We start from the raw sequence: 22,749 nt of genomic DNA, 5'->3' as shown, positions 1-22,749 counted from the left end.
AGACACAGCATCTCTATCCCAGCTGTAATCCCCTCCTTCCGTGAGCAGGAGAATCCTCACTCGGACACAATGCTGAGACACCTCACAACAATTCCAGCTGCTCTGGAATTGCCACAGGCCTGAGGCCAAAGGCAGCTGCCCTGGCACAGCGATGGCTCCAGCTGGTGAGACAGACCCCGGGTACCTGAGTACAGAACTCCACTCTGACCCATCTCACCCAGACTTTGTTCAGCCTGCTGCCACAGCAGGGGGAGATCCTGCTGTTCCAGGAGCCGGGAGGAAGCACAAAGGAGGAGTTTCTTGGAGGCTGCTGCAGAAGGATGGACCAGGGAGGTGTTGGAGGGGGATCTCACACTCACCTTCCCTGCTCACTCCAAGTCACCCACGCAGATCTCAGCAAAGCTCTGTGGATGTCCAGGCTTCTCCCACTGCTGATAATCCAGGTGAGGCTGTGGAACCCAAACAGTGTCACCAGCTCCCCCAAAGGCAGAGCCTGGGGAGCTCAGGGAGGGGTCATTGTCCACAGAAGGAGGAGCAGCTGTATCCAACATTCACCTTCATCTCACCAAGGCCTAAAGCTCTCCTTCCTTGGGCAACTTCTCAGTCCCTCACACAACATCCCAGGAATATTTCTGGCTCTTCTGGGTCCAGAAAAGTTCTGTGAAGTCCTTGCTGTTGCCAGGGTAGGACAGCCCATACGGTGACTGCTCAAGGAAAAACACCCAAAAAGCTCAACAAGCTCAGCTACAGCTGTTTGGTTTCAGTGAAGGAAACAAGAAAATAAAGGCAGGTTATTCTCTTTATCAAGAGCCATCCTATGTGCACTTCTTAGCTTGGCTGGAAGCACAGTACAAACCCTCATGTTTCTCCATGTCCTGAAGTCTCTTTTGTGGAACAGAACAGAAACACAGAATAAAGTGAGTACAGAAGCCAGGCAACACAGGTGATGAAGGCAGCTCTCAGAACACCTGCAGGAAAATTGGTTTCAAGAAGGGCCCATTTGTTTGAAAGCTGAAGTCCAGGAGCTGTGCAGACAGTGGAGGCAGAGTCATGGAGCTCCAGCTGGTCCCTGCTGCCCTCCAGCCCACAGCCTGCAGGGCTTCACCCAGGACAGTGGGAGAACACAAACACAGCACATCCCTGCCTTTGGAGGCTGCCCTAAAACACACCTTAATGTACAGAAACCCCTCTAGAGCCTGGAGATGCCCCAGTGCTTTCCTCATTGCCTACATGAGGCAACCAGTGCAAGGAATTCCCTCACCAATGCAACTCCTTTGATGGCCACTGCAAGGACTCCTTCAGCCTTTTGAGGACTGGGGACAGAACACAGGCTTGGGGAGGGATGCAAGAACAGGACACACAGAGCTCAGCTGTCCTCCTCCTTTTCCTCCTCCTTCTGCTCCCTTCTAGGTGTTGGTTCCTCGAGCCTGGGGAGTGGTGGCAAACACCCTGCTCTGGAGTTCTGCACCTCTCACAGCATCCCCACATCACCAGCCAGCCAAAGCCTCCTTCAAAGAAAACACAAAGCACGCAGCTAAAAGATATTCACTTACAGTTTATTTTTGCCTGAAATTATTTCACATCTCTTTGTACACAGCTACAGAACAGTAGTAGTAAACCATTGGTAAAAGCAACAGTGCTAAGGAAAATGTTGGCATATTTTTTCTTCTTTTTTTTTTTTTTTTTTTTATTTCTTCTTCTTCCTTCCCATACTGCATCTTCATACAGTCTGGGATTTGAAAGGGGGAAAAAAAACCTGACACACTACATGAGTTAAGACTCAATTTCTGTTTCATTATTAAAAAAAAAAAGAAAAAAAAGAAAAAAGAGAAAAACAACATCATTTGGGATGGGGTTGTCTACATAGCAACAAACTTTAAAAAAGAAAACAACAAAAAAACCTGAACAAAAAAGCTTGGCTTTCCATTGAATAAGATTAAATATATATATATATTTATATAAAAAATTACATTGGCTGTATGTGAAACCTTGAGGTGGTGAAGAATAAAATAAAAGTGTTAAACAGAGGAAAAAACTTTTTGTTTTGTTTTTGTTTTTTTTTTAAATAAGCAGCTCTGTACAATGAAGGCTCATTATGAAAAAAAAAAAGTCAACAGCATAGTTATAAAAGAAACCACAATTTTTAAAAAATCATCCTCTAAGCAACTGTGGAATTTGAAAAATGTAGCAGTCACATTTACAGACAGGTCAGAGCTATCGGATCAGCAACACCGCGATTTCCTCAGTCTCCCCAGAGGAACATGCAGAACAATGCGTGCACAGAACAGGGCAGGAGGGGGACAGGACAGGGGAGGGAATGAGGGGAGGGGGAAAAACAAACAAACAGAAAAAAACCCAGAAAAAGCAGATGCACAAAGTGGAGGGAGAGCTTTTTTTTCTCTTTTTGAAATATCGGACGTAAACAGAAAACAACAGAGGCAACTTGTAAAATCTACAGTTTGCAAACACCCCACTGGCAAAACAAACGTCTTGTCCCCGTCTCCCGTGTTTAAACCTGACATGGCTTAGAAGACTAAAGAAAGTTTTCAGACTTTGGAAGGAATTGTGACTTTTATTAATCCCTGCACTCCCTCCCCCGACAACCCTTGATAAAGATTTTCCTTCCTATTTGATAACATTTGAGGCATTTTGAAATCAAAAAGACAACGCGATGAATGTTGACAAAGAGGGAGTATAATACAGTTTGCATTACTAAAAGGCAATTCTTCAAGGAGGACATTTCCTTAAAAAAAAATAATAATAACAACAAGACAGCAAACTAGTTTATACAGTACTATACGCAAAAAAAAGGGTAAAAGAATTAACAATTCATAAATAAAAGACAGGTCCCAGACCTGTTATTTGTGAACCATTTTCTTAAATAGGTGCATTATGTAAATCTTATGTACAACAAAATTACTTTGCATAACAACTGCAAGGACATGGGGGGAAGTGAAAATCATATTGGTTTTGGTTTTCTTCTCTTGAGATTTTTGAAGTTTGATTTTTCTGGAGCAAAACTGGTGAAACAAGAGTTCAGGCTGGCTGGGTGCCAGCCAAGGAAACCCAGGTAAGTAAGGACAAAGGAATTTTTTTTTTTCTCCACACGGCATAAAACACAAAGGCAAATAAAATCCACAAAGGTGTTTTTTTCCTCTTTATAATCCTCTTGCTGCTACAAAGTCCTTATTTTGTTTGTTTCCTTCCTTTTCAATTTAAATTATGTTGATTCTGAAATCACAAAGCTGAAAGAATCCGATGGGGTCCAGGCTCGCCCCGTCCTCCCAACACACACAAATCCACTCTGCTACCCCACAACTCCTGCCACCAAGTTCCCAGACTCACTGCTCTACAGGAATTGGCCAAAAAGTTATTTTCCGTTTTGTTTCAATCTGTCTGTTTTAAAAATCTTTTCCTTCTCATGAGAAGCAAAAGAGAAGAGTGGGAGGCAGGGAGAGTTCACCAGGCTTCGGTGTAGCGGACGTCCACCTCCTTCAGGTTGGGGAGTTTAGCCTGTGAGGGGAGGAAAGGTCAGAATTAACAATGTGTTCAGGGCTCAGTAAAAAGTTCCTGTCAGATCTCTGGTGTGGGATCATTCCCTGTACTTATCCAACAGAGCAGTGAGCAGGAATTGGAGGGGTGTGAAAGAAGATCCTGGGGAAGGAGAGCACCTCACCCTGCTGCTCATCATTGGCTGCCCAGGGTAGGGAAAGCCCAAAAAACTTTGTGTCCTGTGACTTCCTGTGTGACAGCAAGACTGGCACCTTTGCAGTTCTGAAGATCCTACTTGTATTTTGCATGTGGGCTCCCCAAAGAGGATGGAAGCAGCTCCCCTCCCCTTGGCAAGGGAAGCCCAGAGCCCCAGGGGTGCTGAGGATGACGGGCAGCCCAGCAGAGGTAAAGGGCAGACACAGCTTGCTGGCCTGGGAGCTCCTGTGTGGAAACAACACAGGACTTACTCAATTCAGAGGTCACATCCAAATCTGGGGGAGGGCTACAGGAAGGGACAAAGCACCTCCAGCAAACTGGGAGGATTGATCTGTCAACTGCAGAAGAGGAGTGACACCCTGGGCCCAGTGCTGAGCTCAGCGTTGAGCTGGGACAGGTGGGTATGGCCAAGGAACCCCATGATGCTGAGCCCTTGCAGACACACAGGACTAAGTCCCACCTGCTCTAAAACCCATGCACCAGCCACCAGGTCCAGATCAGACCCCGATCTTCATTTTTTATGCAAATGCTTAGCAAAACGTGTCCGTCCAACTTCCGCCATGAAGGCAGGGGACTCAAACTGCAGCAGAGAGAGACACACATTCCTTCTTCAGCCTCCACATGGCTGATTTTACCCTCCATGTCCTAGAACAATTCATGGAGCATTAGCAACTTTTGGTGTCTTTGTGGTCTCCCTTCCACAGCTCCACTGCTTTTGGCCATCTCATTCCTGGATCACCCCACATGAGGCTCTTTGTGCCACTCCTACTCCTCAATCCCCTTTCCATACTCTCTGACCATAATTACACAGCTAATTCTCTCAAAACAAATAAACATGTTTAATTAGGCCAGGGCATAATTGAGGACTTGGAAGTTTCTAGGAGTCATTATTACCTCACTCCTTGATTTATGTGCACGCATATTTTGATAAGAGCTATTCATAATCCTACAGACACTGCCAGCAAATAATTTTTCAGTTAGGCAATAATGACTTCAGTAGTGGGTGTTTATTTATTGTCTGGTTCAGCCTGCCTGGTACATATGTGGGTGTCTGTGTGTGTGCAAGCGTGTTTAGTGGAGTGGGGGATGGAGCTGAGAGGAAATGTCATCACTGGCTTGTGCCCCAAATGCTCTTGCAGACCAACGTGAGAAAGAGGAAAGATTTGTATCAAAAAAATGCTCTTTGAAGTCTGAGCTGCTCTTAACAAACCTACAACCATGTGCCCCAGGGAGAGAAACTACTACCTTTGAACAGACACAGAGCCCTAAAAAAAACGCCACCAAGAGAAATCTCAATGGAAAAGGTGAAAGGGTAAAAAGTGATGCCTGCCTGTTTTCTCAGCTTTTGTAATTCTCTTCAATCATCAGGACTTTGCTCACAGGCATTTCGCTGTTTGCCCTGGCAAGTCACTTTCTTGTATGGCTGCTAAGGACTATTAATGCCATACAGAGCAGAGGGAACCAGCCAGGAAAATGTGAGTTTCAGTAAGGAGTGAGTGGCAAAGGGGCTCAGAAGCAGGGGTGGGACTGGGGGAGCCTTTCAATAGATGGGATTTCAGAGCCCTGGGCCAAATACAGCATTGACCTTGATTGTCTGTAAATGCCTGGGGCCTGATACAAGCTCCATTGTGTGAACCCATCTGCAAGCCAGCTGTTAATTGCAACGACTTCTTTGCATATACAATTGTGACACAAGTTTTTAAAACTTGATCTTGAAAACTCCATGCAAGCAGCATTGCAGCTGAGTCCCTGGGGGAGCCCTGGCTCCACAGCCAGAACCAAAGATAGATGTTTGCAGTGAATTTTGAAAGCAGAGCAATTACAGGACTTGCTTCAAGTTCCAAACTCAACCCAAGGTTGTGACCTTTTAAGTAAACGTGGCTCAATCTGTTTCAACATCCAAGACAAGCAAATGTCAAGTTTCATCTTGAGTCCTTGGGTCTCTAAGGTGAGATTTTGGGAGATGCAACTCACACGGAATGAAGGCAAAGTGCACTTGAAGTCATGCAAACCACATATCTCAGGCAAGCTTTGAAACCACCTGGAGCTAAGTCCTGGCTCTTTACACCATTTTGCCTAAGTGGCTATAAACTCACAGTAAAACCAGACATTACATGTCAAATTTCAGAACTGGGCATCTGTGCAGACATTTCTGCTCAGAGACCAATTCCAGTCCTAGAGGTGTCAAGATAAATTTGCATCCTCCTTGATGCTTTCAGTTCTCCTTTTACATTCCAAATCAAAGCTCATGATACTGTTCACCCAAGCTACTTTTTGTCCTGTTAACAGTACAGGATATGGTGTGCTGGATTGTACCTGTCTCTGTATCCTCATCAGAAACAATCAATATGCTTCTACTTATGAAACTTTTACTGATAAAACCTTTACTGTTGATAACACAGGTAAAAAGATTGAGCTGCTGATTCTATCTCATACTTCTCTATTCAGTATATTAAATATTTCCTGGGTCCATCAAAGCCAGCAACCTCACAATGCTGCTTTCAGTAATTTTATCTACTAAATAATCCACTTCACCCTCTTCAGATAACTTTCATGCTACCCACTCCACAGGGTCAGTTCTCTTTGCCCTAGGCATCACCCACCATGCCCTTGCTACAGCTAATTCTCATCTTTAGAGGATGTAATTCACAAATACCTTGAGATCTTCATAGGTATCTGCTGAAAGTTTGGTGCTGTTCATATTTAAACTACACAGGCTCTTCATGGCTAGAAGAGAAAACACACAGATATTTATGATCATGCTGCATTTTCTTAAAATATCATGCTTACAGTAGGTCAAAGCATAAGCAAGACATGACTATGTGCAGCACTCCCAGGAAAAAGCTGAATAGTGTAAAATATAGAAATACAAATGGATAAACAGCTGTTTGGGCCCTCATCCAGGAAAATGTCCCTATTTAGGAAGGGCCATTAAGCATATGCTTAGGACTGCTGACTTCAAAGGAGTTCAGTCAACTTCTCATAATTGGTTTCCTGCACATTATTCTGAATAGTGCCCGTTCTCAGTGCTCTGCATGGCTCTTACAGGGGCCATGCTGATCTGGCAGTCCTCCCTCTCCCCCCCCATTCCCATTTTAGGCTCCAGTACTTAGCAGAATAGTTTCCTAAGATGAGCCATAACTACTGGCCTGTCTGGCACGTCTGCATAGGATCAAGCCTATTAAAGCAGCCCTCCAAACCCAACAGTGAGGTTTGCAATGCACTGCTGGGTGCAGGAGGGAGCTTCATTCTGGCACGTCGAGCAGCTCTCAGTGCTCAGGGAATCCTGAACGCCTTGCTCTGCCTTGCCTTGTTTAAACTAAGAACAGGGAGAGTTTCACCTCCCCAAAAATGAAGAAATAATAAATGCCAGAAGGAGTATGGAACTTGCTGCACACAGTTGCTGAACTGACTCAGAAGCTGCCAGATAGCTTTGCTGTCTTCCCCTCCTGCACCACAAATGCAGGTCCCACCCAGAGGGGATACCCAGAGGAAGAAATCTGGGAAGTCCCTGGGCAAAGAGTTACCACATGAGATGGGGACAGGTGCCATCAGTGCAGCCAGAGGCAAGATCTAGAGTATGGCTCAGGAGGACAAAGCCCACACGAGGCCACCCAGTGCCATCAGGCTCAGGTCACCACCCCACAGCCGGAGAGCTGCAGGACTGGGCAGGGAGGAGGGAAGATTAAACCCAAACACAGCCACAGCACTGTAGCACTGAGAGATCCATGCCTGAGCCCTGTGAACTCCTCAGAACCCCCAGAGTGTCCCCACAGTGTCACTCACAGCTCAGTGCCAGCAGCCCCGCGTCCGTCACCGGGGTCTCGCACAGGTTGAGCACTTGCAGCATGGTGAGGTGCTCGGACAGGAGCCGCAGCCCCGCGTCGCCAAACTGTGGGGCACAAACACAGCTGGGTCAGACAAGGCACCCACCCCTTGGGCAAGAACCTCAGGGCAAACAGAGCCACAGAAACGGGGCTTGAGTGAGCCCTCCATGAGCCCCATCGCTCACCACCATCACCAGCAGAGAAAGCAAATAGTTTAATCCCTGTCTCACAGACAGGGAACAGGGAAATTAAGTGACTTGTGTGCACTTAACCACAGGACATCACTTAATTAGAGTGGTGCCTTTGAAGCCTGGACTTGGCACTAGTGGGCTCCCACCCAGGCTATACACGATGGTTATGGCAGCCTCAGCCAGTTCCCAACCACATCACACACAAAAAGCACAATGCAAGTGGTATTAATTAGCTATTTTGGTCTCAAGAACAATGCACTATTGATTGGAAATTGTTCTATTGACCCACTTGGTTTCTGCTGTTTCTAAATTCTAGATTAATGGAAACCAGGATATCGCCAAATAAAATGGAATCTAAACAATTTTATATTTTTTTTTAAATAAAAAGAAACCCCACAGAAAAAGCAGGCTCTTTGTTCAGTGAAATCAGACTCATTTTGAGCAAGAAGCATGAAAGTTTTTCAAATGCAAAAGTTGCATTGTTAAGACAAATCTGGAGGAGATACAAACAGCCTTAAAACAAGTGAGCAATCAGTTTCTACTTCATATTCCCCATGCAAACAAAAGGGTATTTCTGGGATAAAAAGTAGTTAGGAAAACAAAACAAAATATTTACATGACACTTTGGTCAAAAAAATGCTGGTTTTTGTGGTTGCACTGACAATAATCGTATTTTCAGAGAGCACTGCAAATAGGTGCTAACAGAAAATGGGGAAAACCTATTCAGTGGAGAACCTCAGACAGCAAAACCAGCAGGGAAATACAGAAGTAAAATTTAATTTTAGAAGTTCCTTCAATCAACAGCAGAATAATTTATTCAGTTAACTTGGGTCTTTTTTGTGCTTACAAAATAATCAGATTTTTTATATAATTTCCTTCTGCTTATTCATTATCTTTCTTTTTGTTGCTGTTGGGTTGATCAGGTTTCAAGCAATTCACTTCCTAAATTGCACAGAATCTGTGCTTTGCTTGACCACATGAACTGCAAAGCATAATTTTTTCATCCCAACTGGGTGAAAGTAGAAGTGTTTCCCAGATGAACAACAGCACAGGTTCTACTCAGTACACAGCAGCAACTATGCACAACTGGAACATTCAACCCTAGACAGCAGCAACCATTTCATTGTAAAAATATAAAACAAAAATTAAAAATAGGAGGAAAAAAAAAGGGGTGAAGAGAAAAAAATCAGCTGGCAAGATGAGCTAAACCACAGGAAGGCCCTGTAAAAATAGCAGGAGGACAAAGTCATCTAAGCAAGACTCTTCACACACTCTTCCTGTGCTGATGTGGTGTGGAATTTCGGAATTAGTCAGCACTGGTTCCTGCTCTGAGTCTCAGGCTGCAGAGCACTTACCTGAGTTGACCACAGGTTCAGCTGCTTGAGGGAAGGCAGTTTGATGAGGTGCTCAGCACAAGCACTTGTCACATTGGTGAAGGCCAGGCTGAGGTTTTCCAGATTGCCAAAAGACCCCGAGCTCAGCAGGCGGGCCAGGTCTGCATCCTGCAAGCAGACAGAGATTGGTAAGGGAGATTGAGGATGCCCAGCCTGGAAGCGTGCGGTGTCACCGATACTGGGAACCAGAGCGAGTTGCACAACTGCTCCACTTGTTTACAGTAACACACAACCACACAGAGCAGTTTCTGTTTGTTTGGCAAGCAGCTGGGCTCTTGTGGCAGTGTTGCTTCACACACCCTGGGAAAAATTTGTCCAAACATTAGGACAAAAATGTCCTTTGCGTGTGTATCCTTATGAGACACAAAGGCTTCATTCAGTGTCAGACCAAATACTGAAGATGGGTCTTTAAACATCATGAAGATTTAACCACGAGGTCCAGGTCCCATCTGTGCTCAGCACCATTATCTAGTCTCAGTGAAGTTAGTCTGGGTTTGAACCAGGCTTAAATGCAATAGTGCTGGGTCTCTTTGAGACTTCCATGACTAAAATCCAGAACTGGACATTGTGAAGCTTGCCTTTGTAATGCCAAACTCTGTCTCTAGAGCTGCCATTCCAAATCTGAGCAGCACTATAAATGTAACAGCCTGCTTGCTGGTGTTGGAAACTGCTGCACAAACCCAAGAGCAGAAATGTGCCCTTAGTTGTGTGAACTCCAGTTGTGTTGACAGAACAAGTGGAATGGCTCCCCACTCAACTGTCCAAACCACTGTGCCACATGGCAAACATAAATCAATGTTTAAATACGGAAAGACAAAGCTTGTTTTTCTATTGACATGATTAACTTACTGTGGACTTGGATGGCAGTGTTAACCTTGTGGGGCCACCTTTCCTTTGCTGTAAAAGAGAAGATATTTTGGTCAAATAAGCTGCCATTCCACATTTGAGACTCACTGAAGTACAGCAAACCCTGCTCCCATTTCAAAGCCTGCTGCCAGCCCTTCCACTTCATCCCTGCTTTCCCTGCACTGAGTGTGCCTGTTGCTCCCCAGGGGATACCCACTAACCACAGCTCAGTGGGTCTTCATGTCATTTGCTTCAGCCTGCTAGCATTTGGCTACTTTCACTTCAGAAGAAACAGCTTTAAAATGCTGGGCGACGTGAGCAAAGCGGTTAAGACGGCGCAGCTGATAAAATCATTTGCTTGACTTCAAAAAAACCATCTACTTTTCAGGCTGGGAGAAGGGGTTAAAGACAAATACAAATGTGAAAGGGGGAAGAGGAAGTTTGTGGGTATGTTTGCAGAGGTGAGAAAGTACTAATGTGAGCAGGTCCATTTTAAATCTGTAGGTCCTCTCTTTAAAATCAGGAAGAATCTTTTTTCTATAGGCTCTAGCTGTGAGAACTAGACCTAAAGACCATCTCAGTGAAATGCTGTGAATGCCAGAGCATTCAGAAATGCTGGCCAGCACCAGAACCATTTGCTACTCATATGTCAAAAGGTGGCAGAATTTGACAAGCTGACTTGTAAGATCTTGAGACAGCAGGGTTTCACCTTTATTCCTTCACACAGATCCTAAGCAGGTTATTGAATATCATTCATAAACATAGTATGGGATTAGTCACATCAGTAAATATCACACAGTATATATATTCACAGCAAAATCCTCTGAGGACTGCTCCCATCCTGTTGTTAACTGGGAATTTCACACCCGGCTTGTCTTTCTTTTGTACCTCCATTTGTGGAGAGCACAGAGCCCAGTGTGCTATGGCAATGTGTGCAGGGTGACATACCAGCTCCTTTAACTCCCTCTGCCTCTCACACAGCTGTTCATACATTCTCTTTCCCACGTCTGTGCTTTCCAGGGTGGAGATGATCTGGAGCTGGGTGTCATTATTGTCAATGATGTTGTATTCCAGCATCAAACACAAAATCTAGCAGCAGAACAAAAGGAGAGTGGTCAGTGCAGGGCTTTTATTCAATTTCTTTCAAATATCCTAATTACCCTGGATAGTGGTTTAAATTCCTGGGTAATTTTTTAGAGCATGTATTATGGAGGTTAGATTAGAGGATATCATAGCAATATTTATGGCCCTTCCAACACATGAAATTATTTTTTTATTTGTAAAGAATGAAGTGTAATCTCCAAAAGCCAGCCTGTCTATCCTGCCTCCCATTAATTCTTTCTGAGTGAGAGGTGCAATTATTTGCACCAGACCTGGGAGATGGCTCCATGGCACAGCCCTCTCCAGAACAGGTACAATCAATCCAGCATTTCCCAGATCCATGGGCTGGGCTGGGCATTGGCAGAGCTGGGACACTGCACACCAGCAGCAGCAGAGCCAGGCAGCTCCTCAAGGGCTGGATTTCCCCATCCCTAAGTGCTGGGGTTTCTGTGCAAGCAGAACACGTGTGAGGTGCACCCAGTCCACGAGGCAGGATGGGTAAAGGGCAGAGAGGCTCCAAGAGAGGATGCTGAGAGCTCACTGTGTGGCCAGGACATCCCCCAGCTCACTGGGAACACACCCAGCTCACCCTGGGGAAGGGACTGCCAGGAGCAAGTCACATCCAAGGGATGATTCCAGTGGGTCACACAGATTTAGGACACAAGCTGCCCCTCCATGCTGCCTCTCCTTTTCAGCTATGTATCATGCCATTGCAATTAAAATGCAAAGCTTTTATTCCCTCCACAATTTCAATTATTTTTAATGAAGAAAAAAAAAATCCAGCAATATTATATTCAAATGCATGCAGCATGCTCCTTTATTTACTGGATTAAATTAGCATGCACAAATCTAAGTCAATGAAAAACTGTAACTCCTTCCATCTATTTATCCATTCTCTTTCTGCTGATAATGACATTTATCAAGAAACTTCTCTTGAAACCCAGAAAAATACGTATAATCTATTAGCACAACAAAAACAACAAAACATAAGCATAAAAAATGTGCATTAATGCAAGCAAATAAGGTTTTATAAAAGGCTCTTCCTGTGCATTGCTCATCTTGCAGGTGGCAAGACAAGATTGATTTCATCATGGAAAAGCCTTGTGGTTGTGATTCTCACCACAGCCTACATCACCATGGCCATTTATTTCCCATCCTAACCTCTCCAGCTGCATTACAGAAAATGATCTCTTTCTCCAAAAATTCAAGCATCCACCTTCCATTTAATTCACACTCATATCTACAGAACATCAATATTCTGTTCCCCTTAATTCAGAGAAACACAACCACCCACTGCTGGTGTGTGACATAACACAAACCTGACCCCTGCTAGAGCCAGTTCTGGGGCAGGCAGTGTGAACCTGAACACTGCTCATAAACCTCTAAGACCACATGTTTTTAGGGCTTACCTCTACCATTGTCTGGTTACCCCTCAAAGCCAGCAGCATGCAAGGCCCTAATTTATTTTCAGCCAGTGAAAGCAGGAACTTCTTTGTTTTATAGCAGGATCCCATCAAAATATGAACCTGTTCAAGAAACAGAGGTAAAATTAGGTGTGTAGGCCTAAGAAACACATATACCTCTGGAAGGGCTGTTGTTAAGCAGTCAAAAAGTGTTAAGTATTTGCAATAAACCTAAAGGAATGAAGGCTCTCTTTACAGTTGGGGTTGCAGTGTCTCAACAGCTTTACTCTGAATGGAAGTGAATTTTCGAAGGTGGTGATGCCCAGTGAGATCTGAGAGAGTGGGAAGTTTGTCTCCATAAAGGAGCCCAGCTGACAGCCTGATAAAGGCTCCCCAGGAAACATCAGAGCAGCTGTGCAACTGCCCCCATTCCCAGTAACCTGATGAGCCCAGCCCCAGGGAAACCACAAGGGATTTTGCTTTCGCATCTGTTTGCGCTTTGGTTTCTCTGGAAATGGCAGCTGGGGAGCAGGGGCTGTGTGGGCTGGGTGTTTAGGTAAAAGGCAGTGCTGCTGGCAACCTGCTGGCCTTGCTTAAGGGGTGGTGACAGACAAAATCACCTGTTCAGGATGAACACAGGATCTGACTGGGGAAGAAGGACTGCTTTAAGAAAATGTGGCAGTCCTGAGCACTAAGTCAGAGATGGTTTCATGGGTTTTCATGCTCTTGGGCCACTACCCTGCTTTCTCTTTTGTTCAGTTTTCCCTGAAAGGAAAGAACTACTGAGAACATCCTCTGAGTGACATTCCTTCGAGTCCTTGAGCTGACAAAATTGCTCTGCAGATTCCAGAAAGCACCATGTGATATCACATAGTAATGCCATAGCAGAAATGCAAAGCCACTTGTACAAATCAAGTATGTCTCTTCTCAGAAAAGAAGTTGGTCATAATATTTCCAATGTAAAATCCTTAGAGATTAAATGCAGGGAAGTCTGGGTTCCTAGAAGAAAGTCTTATTTCATAGCCCAGATGGCTGATTCACCATTTGCTGCAGAGCACTATGTGAGAATTTGCATTTTGCAAATTCCTAGGCAGGAAGAGCTCCATTATGTGGACTCAACATCAGCACTACCCTGCAATAACCTTGTAAATACATTCTGTGGCATCCTGGCTCATGGCATTGCCTGCACTATGTTCAATACTGCTGAAAATATCACAACCATGCCATGATGAGGTCAATTCTATATGAATCATGGCTTAATTATCAGCAAGCTCTTTAGAAAAACAGATTTTTTTTTCCTTAAGCATCCATCAGCTCAGGTGGCCTTTAAAAATGTGAACCTCCAATCCAAAAGGGATTTAATTTCATGCAGTTTTCATTAAGTTTTTTTAGAGGTTTTCTTGAGCAATGGAAAATACTGACACTGACAGTAAAGTAATATTAGGTGCATCTCAGAACAGGGTGTTTTTCCAACTTTATGGTTAGTCGTTAGCAGCTTTTAAAGTATTTATCAACATCCTTGCAAAGGGCACAGAACTGCATATTAATGTGTGTTAGCATTGTGCCTTCTCATGCACACCATCTCCTAATGCTCATAAATATCTTCAACCACAATGGCTCTCAGGAGAAATTATAGAGTTCTGAAGAAATTTTCTTTTCAAAGATAAAAGACAGATGAACAGTGAAGAGGGGTGAAACCTTTTGTAAACACTCTTCTTCCATTATCAGTTTCAGAGGTATCTGATCCATCTGAATTTAAAGGAATAGACAGACATCTATGTTCTTTAGGTCCCAAAACGTTCAGCATGTGAGAGATGCACAAAGTGTAGAAAGTCACCTATGTACCCAAAGTCAACTTCAACAAATGTTTTCCCCCCTACCAGGGAAAGACATTATCATCATTTCTATCTTACTTGGTATATGGAGAATTAATACAGAGAGACCTACGTGACTTGACCCAGGCTGCACAGGAAGACAGTGCTTAAATCACATCACTGATTAAAACCTGTTATTTTCTGTCTAGCCCTTGTCAGAATTACAAAAGTAATTTCTGGAAATGGAATGCTGGTTCCTAATTACACCTCTTCACAACAATGTAATTGGGCAGAGAAACTGATAACACCTTTTTATATCTATCCATCCATCCCTTGATTAAGCCAATGTAACTGTTGGTTTTAAATTCCAGGGTAGCCTAAAAATGTAAACGATAGGTGTGGATGTGCAGTCTTCAAGTATTGCATGTTCCCTGAGAGAGTTTTTTATACAGATAGACAAAGACAGGTATTTACAAATATGGGAATACATACATATGCACAAGTATGGTTCGTGTATTACACTACCAGTGAGAAAACATGCCAAGGTTCAAAAGGAGAACAGTAATCTGCTAATCAAACTGTGACTGCAAGGGAGGTCAATGGATTTGGTGGCAGAAATATCTGTGTTTTCTGGTGAACACTCTTAGTCAACAAAACTGTGATTTTGTTAACAAAAACAAGTAAATCTTGTTACTGCTGACCAGAAGTAGAGAAGTTTCTAAACTCACATTGCTGCAGACACCTACCATACTGGCAAAGAGCTCTCCATCATCATCACAGGCCACTCCCCCAGGGCTGTAGAGCTGGAACCAGCCGTCTTTGCCAGCCCTCACACTCAGCAAACACGAGTGGACCTGCCAAGAAGGGAACACATTGGGAAGGTTACAGTTCCTGCCAATAACCACCAGCATCCCCCACACCAGGCCAAAAGGAACTGCAAAGCCAGGACAGCTGGAAATTTCATGGTTAATATTCCAATCTAAGAGCTGCAGGCCACTCCCAGAATCCAGATTTTCAGTATAACCAAGAGGGAAGCTGCATCATCCCTTACTGCATGGCCCTTTTCATTCCCTTTACACAAATCAAACACAAAATGGCTCTAACCCAGAACAGCTCCTTTCACTTGGAAAAAAAAAACCATCACCAAAAAACCAGACAAAAAACCCCCACAAATTTCCCAGCTTCTGTCATTTTCCCCCTGTCCTCTCAGCATGTATATACATCTGATGTGATCTGCATACCAAATGTGGTGGCTGATGGCTTGCTCATTCCAATAATTAAAAATTATTACTCCTGCTCTAATAAAATTTGACCAGAGTCAGGGTGAAGGAAATCCACAGGGAAAACTCAACAGGGATACATAACACGGAAGCTGCACTGGAGAACTGGCACCAGTGAGCAACCATTAGTCTAAATTTGGCCCACTGTAGAGATTACTATATTTAGTCCCAAAATTTAATAGAGAAGTCATAATTAAGCTTTATTTTTTCCTTTTCTTTTTTTCCCTTCACTTGAATAAACAAACATTCCACTTCAATTTTTGAGGTGTGTTTGTGTGGGGGAGGTAAATTCTTTGCTTTGGGCACAGAATGCTAGTGGTAGATGAAATCCTGGTGCTGTTCTAGGACAATAAGGTCTCTTCTGACAAGGGTAACTACTGCCAACAAGAGCTAAATCCATGAAAATGAGGAGTTCTGGGCAGTGATGATACAGCTTCACCCACAGTTTGAGGGAGATTTCTTGCCTTTACGCCAAAAGCAAAAATCAGTGTGGATGAGAGGTTCCCTCTGACTCAGCCAAAGCTGCTGATGCTGAGCAGGCTCTGAGTGCAGCTCTGAGGCAGCAGCACCACGAGGCTGCAGCAACACTCTCACCCCAGTCCCACACCTCCCACCCCCTTTCTGCTGCCAATTCATGAGAACTACGGTCATTTGCACACAACATAGCTGAAACACAGCTACATAAAACCTGTTCTTTTGTAAGCTGGGTGGATCCATGGATTTTGCTTCCATTTTTTTTGTATGGAAGATAAAAGCTCTCAGTGATCCTACAGAGGGGGAAAATCTTGCTGGTTGCAGTTTACTGCAGAACAAGGACATCAATTGATGCCAGATAAGGAGGTGACAACACATAAACTTTACACATAAACCACCCTGAGTGGCTACTACTCCTTAGAGACTTAGGTAGAGTAAAACCACACTGTGTTTTGGAACAAACTACTTAAGGAGAGATCTGAACAAGTGCAGTTGCAATCCCTCCAACTAATACTCTGTGTAAACTGCCAACAAACTCACTTCTTGCCTCGGGTCTTCTGCAAATCTCTGAATCACATATTTCAGCTCCCTGAAAAAAATAAGAGTAAGAAGGACAAGAATAAGCAGTTGCTGTGTGCAGTATCCACTCAAGAATCACATTTATTTTGAATAACACTTAAAATTTTTAATCTATATATATATATGTTAATGCACTTTGGAGAGAAATAAGTTTAATTCCTTCCACAGAAAGGAAATATGATGCCTAATAGTGATTACACTAAGGACAGTGTCTGGTCACAATAGTCTAGAAAATGTTTCAGAGATGTACACTGACAACCTCCTTTGTAAATTCTATCAGCACCCAGTGGCTTTAGTCCTTGGTCTCCTGCTAGCACAATAAATTACAAAGAAAACTTTTTATTGCTAACAGAACATGCCTACAGCCCTTCACAGATAAAAGCCATTAGAGACACAATACTGAATAATGCATCATTGCTACTATTGACTAGTACAAGTATTTATTCAATAAAACAAAGGAGTCCCAGAAACTTACTTTGTGAATTTCTCATGTGCGAGAGCCCTGAAATTTAAAACAGAAAACAGAAGAGTATGAGGATCTGAGAGAAATGAGAGATGGAAAAAAAAAAGCCCAAAAAACCAAACAAGCACTTTTCAGTTCTTTCCAGATAATAAAAGGACTTGCTAAGCAACTGCAGCACATAAGACAAAAAAAAAAAAAATTCAAAAAATCAGATAAAGCCTCTTTCATTAACCTAGAGGGAAAATTACTTGGACAAAATCTTGTAGCTTTTCTTGAGCCTGTCTCAGACAAGGCTTTGACTAACATCAGTGGGAGCTTTGGGTAAGAAGAAAGTAAAGGACTTACAATACCATTATGTAATTACAAACAGAGTTTTGCCTACCTCCAAGAGCCAGGTGTATTCTTTAATTGCAATGTAATTAGGATATGGTCGCAGCTAATTAGCCTCATACATCAGTAAAGCAATTAATGGTCATTTTGGGAAGTGCCTTACATCATGGTATGGTTTACAGCTCCCCCAAGACTCACGTTTGACTTAGGTAATGATGTCTCTGTTACCTATCTCCAAGCCCTCACTGTAGCCCAGGTAACCTGGCATGGAGGATTAGACCTCTGTGATTCAAGACATCAGGTCATTAGGGGATGTGATAAGCCAGCAAATTGTACAATTACAGGTTGTAATTTTTGTCCGTGGAGGTCTGCACTTTATAAACACCACTGTTCATTAATAGGTTTCCGAGGGAGCTCGGCTGATCCGTAGGGCAGCTTCTTCATTTAATGCAAAATACAAATGACAGGAGTCTCTGTGACGCCAGTAAATCATCCTCCTCCACTCAATTTCTCACTTTGCTCTCCTCCTCACCAGCTTTCCTTCCCTTCCTGTCTGCCTGTCTCTAGTTAACCAGATTTCTTTTCAGGATCATCTGAGAGAAATGGGGAAGGAAGCTGAATATGGGGAGGTCTTCACATCCCTCTGCATCAGTCAAAATCAACTTCAGTTTCTAAATCAATACTAGAGGCACAAAGCTCCTATTGCCATCACTTTTTACTTGACGTATATTTCACCATAAAAAAGCCAGTAACAAGAACAAGCCAGTAAATAGTAAGACAGTGCAGACTCACTCCTTGGGAAACGGGATAGGTTGAAGCAAGCTGGCCAGGGCTGGTCTCCAGTCATCATAGTCTGACCTGCAAAATGAACATTTTGTTAATAGGTTACCAGGTTTTAATTATGCTCTGCCAACAGTTAGTTAAAGGAGTTAAAAGCTTTTTACTGTGGGCACCAACAACCTTTCTGGTTTACTGAAGCACTCTCAAAATCTACAGTGACATTTCCCTTTCCATTTTCAGCATACTCTCCATTGAGGCACAATAAATCTGGTATTTACAGCGACCTCCAGAGAGGCCTTCTTTATGTCAACTTAAAGACATTTGCTGTTTATGAAACCTGTTGACATTTAATCACTAAGCAATACTTTCATCTAAGCTGGTAGAGCAATTACCAGGCCACTGCTATTTAAAGCTCTTCTCTACATTTAACTGGAAATTTTCTTTGCTCTAAGACATAAGCCCATGTGTAAAAACAAAGATACTCCCAAATCCATTTCTGACACAAAACCCACCAGCCAGACCCGGCTCTCAGTACCAATAGTAACAGTGAGTACACACAGAAATGAATCTCACATGGACTGAAACACCTGGGGATGTCTGTAGAAATAACATAGAAGAGCCTGCCACCTCCTCTTAGTGCTGCTACCTTTTGGATTTCAGTGTTAAAAACCAGAGTATTGGCTGCAGCTTACTGGAAACTTGGCACAGAAGTGTGGTGTGTCTTTGGGAAGGAACGAAGTGTAACGTTCTCAAATGGACAGTATCTACTGATAGCATTACAGACAGACAACATATGCACAGGAACTGTTCCAAAAGAATGCAATTTTGCAAAGGGAAATTTCTAGCTCAGAGAAACTGAAGATTGATGCATTTCCAAAAGCCTCGTCCATCTTTGGAACCACATAAACCAGAAATGTCCATAAACTAGTACCACACATGATGTTGCACTATCCACAGAAAAAAAAATAAATTAATGCATGAGCAGGGTACTCTTAAGTAGCAACCCGCAGAGAAGTTTTACTTGATATACAAATCAACCAGGGAAGCAGTTATCACTTGCCCAAGAGCAGTATGAGCTCAGGTTACACAAATGTGTGATATGTCATGCAAGCAACCAACCCATGAGGACCACTGTGACCTGAAAGCAGTTTAGTGTAGTAAAAACCAGAAGAGTACATGTGAAATTACAGTAATCAAGAAAAGAAACCTTGTGCCCATGCCAGCTGTGCTAGAAGCCAGAGAACCTAATTGTCTCTCCCATGAGAAATTCTGTTCTCAGGTCTGAACTAGGGGCAATTCTGAGACAAAGGGCGCCTCACAAACCTGAAGTGAGTCAGCGGCAGCAACAGCACTTTGTGATCACCTATTCATAAGGTTCTTTCCAGAGACAAAAAGTCCCTCACCTGCTTAGCCACTGAACAAATAAGGAAGATGATCAACTCTGTTTAATGTCTCAGAACAGCAAGACATGAAGCAGGACTTCATTACAGGGGTTGTTTTTCCATTTAGTCAGTGCAAAGTGAGTATCATGACACACCTGAGGATGGGGCTTGTCATATAAACTGACAGGCAAGGCAAGGAAACCTCTGACACAGCATCTCTAAGATGAGCTTTCTGGGTTTAAAGCTTTGATTAATTAAACCTATCTACCAGATTATTCATTGTTTCTGACCTACAGACACATTGAATGGGTCAGTGAGACAGAACTCTGGCCTGTGTTCAGGTTCAGCTGAAGTCTCTTGTTTAAATACCAGGTCTCTGTAGGAGAGAGCTGATGCAACCTATCTATAGCTGCAGCCCTGAGAAGTGCCACAGGTCTCGCCACATTTGTCAGGTGTGAGAACACGGTCCTGACATTTTATTTTATTTAAATATGCATACCCTCTAGAAATTCCTAGCTGATTTTATTCTAAAACCAACACATTTTTATTGGTAGATACAAACAACTCTAAAAGCAGATTTTTGAGCACAGGAGACTCGGAAGTCAAAATGCTGAGTTAGAAAATTCTGAGGTGTTAAAGGTGTTTCATATCACATAAGATATAGCGCCTACAAATCTTTTCTAACAGAAGGTTAAAAACTGAGACCCACTTTGAGGCTTAGCTCCTGTGAAAGACATCTCAGGCTAAGTGTTACACCACTGAAGTTTCTTCTTGAGCAATCTGGAGAGTTGTGATTACTAATAATATGAACCAATCAATTTTTCATGGCTGAGCTTCAAAGGAAATTGCAAGAGTAAGAAAAAAGTTGTTTTGTAATAGAATGAAACTGCAGACAGAATGGGACAGTATCACTCTGACTTTTCTCAAAGCTGGGGAGCAGGGCAGGTCTGAGAGAGGGCAATGAAAATAAATCAGCCTGCTTCCCCAGGAGGAGAAGGAAGAAAGAAAGGAAGGAAACCTATTCAATCTCCTATTGAAATATATAAATTTGGTCACGTAAATGGGACCTGAACATAAAATCTGCACAGCCTGTAATCCCTTCAATCTGAGCTAGGAAACATGAAACAAACACAGCACAAGAATAAAACTAAACTACTTATTAAAAGCCTACGGTGTTTCTCTTCCTCCCACCTAGTCCCTTTTCAACAACATTTTCCTTCTGTCTATGCTCATCTCATCTGCACTCTTCTTTCATTTCAGACAGTTGCCTTTTTCCTTTTTTTTTTTTTTCCTCAGCCCATTCAAAGCTCCAACACAAGACAGAAGTGTTTGAAGCAGGGAAAGAAAGGGAGATGGATTAGTTCTGGCTGCAGTTAACAACCACTGCAATGAGCCAGACAAAGAGGCTGGGCCAGCAGAAGGAGGGAGCCCAGAGCTGCAGGGAGATCCTGGGACAGCGCCTGTGACAAACTCCCTTCCCAGCTCTTCAAAGGGCGCTGGGCTCAACACTCACCACACAGCTCAAATCCCAGACTGGTTGTACAAAAGGGGGAGAACAATTCCCTGGCTCTGGTTTTTGCAGGATTTGCAATTCTAGGTGAGCAGCAGGGCAGCCAGGCTGCAGTCTGAGCTGCGGGTTCCGTGGGGGTCGCGGAGCCAGCTGGTGACAGATCAGAGCCATCACCTGCCACTGCACACAGCCCCACCCCAAACCTGTCCTAGGGGCCTGGCCAGGGCACAGAACAATCATATTAATTAAATAATCCCTGACTGCAGTGACTTTGCCTCGGGGCCATCATCGCTTTTGGCCTGCCAACATAATACATTTTCCTTCCCTGGGATCACCTTTCACCAAAATGAAAACCTGCCCGCATGTCATGTGCGGCACAAACAATCCAAAACACACGAGCAGCCCAGGGCAACCTCGATAAACATGACATAGGATAATCCACTTGGGATATTCAGAGCATGCCACTGACCTATTGGGGAATGCAGAGCAGCCAGGGGAAGCTCCAGAGGGTGCTTGTGTTTGGAGAGCTGTGGCTCTCATCTCGGAGACACCGCAAGCCCCAAGTCCTTGGGCTTTGGAGGATAATGAAGAGACAAGAGCAACTACTTGGAAGCAGCTTGTTCTCCAGGCTGAGCAGATTGACAAGGTTATCTGTTGTCAGATAATATGACCATAACCCCAGACTTGTACCTGATCCCTTCTTCCCCAGGCTCCAGGTTCAACTCCCTGAATCGTATGATGTAAGGCTTAGCTCAGGGTGCCAGGACAGGATGAGAAAAAGCCTCATCAGAGCCCTTGTCAATACAAGGCACAAAACCTGCTATGTGCAAAACAGTGAGGTGCCTTTTCATGCTCAGCCTTCTTTTGAGACAGGCTTGTTTGGCTTTTTCAAAAGAAGAAAATTAAGCACCACTGAAAGACCCTAGAAAGGTTCTGGCCTGACTGCTGAGAAGAGAAATGGGTTCCACTGCTCACAGTTGGCATGGAAGCATCAGGAAACAGCAACACAAGCTTGCCCAAAGCAGGTTGTGACACTGGCCCCAGAGAGGGGTACAAGTGTCTGGACATCTGGACAGACCCTTGCCACTACAGGCAGCCATGGAAACAAAGAATAACACAGACAAAGGGCAACAGTTTATGGTACAACACCAACAGAGCTTCCCCAAGAGGGGTCTGCTCTCACAACCAGCTGACCTTGCTATTTGGTGACCCAGATTTCACTGCAGAGAGAGTTTAAGTGTCTCCCCACCCTCTGGAACCAGTGGGGTGGTTCAGGTGAAAGAAAACTTTGAAGTTCTCCAGCCTAAGGAGTGAGCACATGGCTCCTTCTACTGCAACTTTCTCTAACCATGGTTGTCCTGTTCAAGCACAAAGTTGGCTGTACAAGACATTCCCAAATGCATGGAAACATTAACATGCAAGTAGGAGCTGGGCAACGCTGAGCTGCTCTCAGAGCCTCTAATTTAATATGATCAGCAGAACTTTTTCAATGAACTTACTGCATTTTCTACACACCAGTTTAAGACTCGTAGCATTCAGGAGGCATTGGTTGATGTCAGTAACACTATCAGAGTCCAGAGTGAGTTACAGAATATTGACACAGAAGTTTGATCCACTTTAGGGTGCAGGACCAAAATACTATGCTACCCTAGAGACTGTGTCTCCTT

The 22,749-nt window shown here is 43.7% G+C and overlaps 1 protein-coding gene across 1 annotated transcript in view; it reads right to left on the bottom strand.

Moving 5' to 3' along the window:
- Positions 1 to 1,537: 1,537 nt before the first annotated feature.
- The window catches only part of LOC117001433 (c-Maf inducing protein), a 128,646-nt gene continuing 107,434 nt past the window's right edge, over positions 1,538 to 22,749 (bottom strand). Inside the window, exons 11-21 of the mRNA XM_033069784.2 lie at positions 18,203 to 18,268; positions 17,093 to 17,119; positions 16,579 to 16,627; positions 15,031 to 15,138; positions 12,477 to 12,593; positions 10,915 to 11,055; positions 9,970 to 10,017; positions 9,082 to 9,228; positions 7,495 to 7,600; positions 6,365 to 6,435; positions 1,538 to 3,513 (exon numbers count right to left, since the gene is read on the bottom strand). Coding sequence (XP_032925675.1) covers positions 3,460 to 3,513; positions 6,365 to 6,435; positions 7,495 to 7,600; positions 9,082 to 9,228; positions 9,970 to 10,017; positions 10,915 to 11,055; positions 12,477 to 12,593; positions 15,031 to 15,138; positions 16,579 to 16,627; positions 17,093 to 17,119; positions 18,203 to 18,268 — 934 coding nt within the window. The 3' untranslated portion in view covers positions 1,538 to 3,459. The remainder of the gene's footprint in view (positions 3,514 to 6,364; positions 6,436 to 7,494; positions 7,601 to 9,081; positions 9,229 to 9,969; positions 10,018 to 10,914; positions 11,056 to 12,476; positions 12,594 to 15,030; positions 15,139 to 16,578; positions 16,628 to 17,092; positions 17,120 to 18,202; positions 18,269 to 22,749) is intronic.

This window comes from Catharus ustulatus, chromosome 11, assembly GCF_009819885.2.
Source record: "Catharus ustulatus isolate bCatUst1 chromosome 11, bCatUst1.pri.v2, whole genome shotgun sequence".
NCBI lineage: Eukaryota > Metazoa > Chordata > Aves > Passeriformes > Turdidae > Catharus > Catharus ustulatus.
This window is presented reverse-complemented; position numbering and strand designations above follow the sequence as displayed.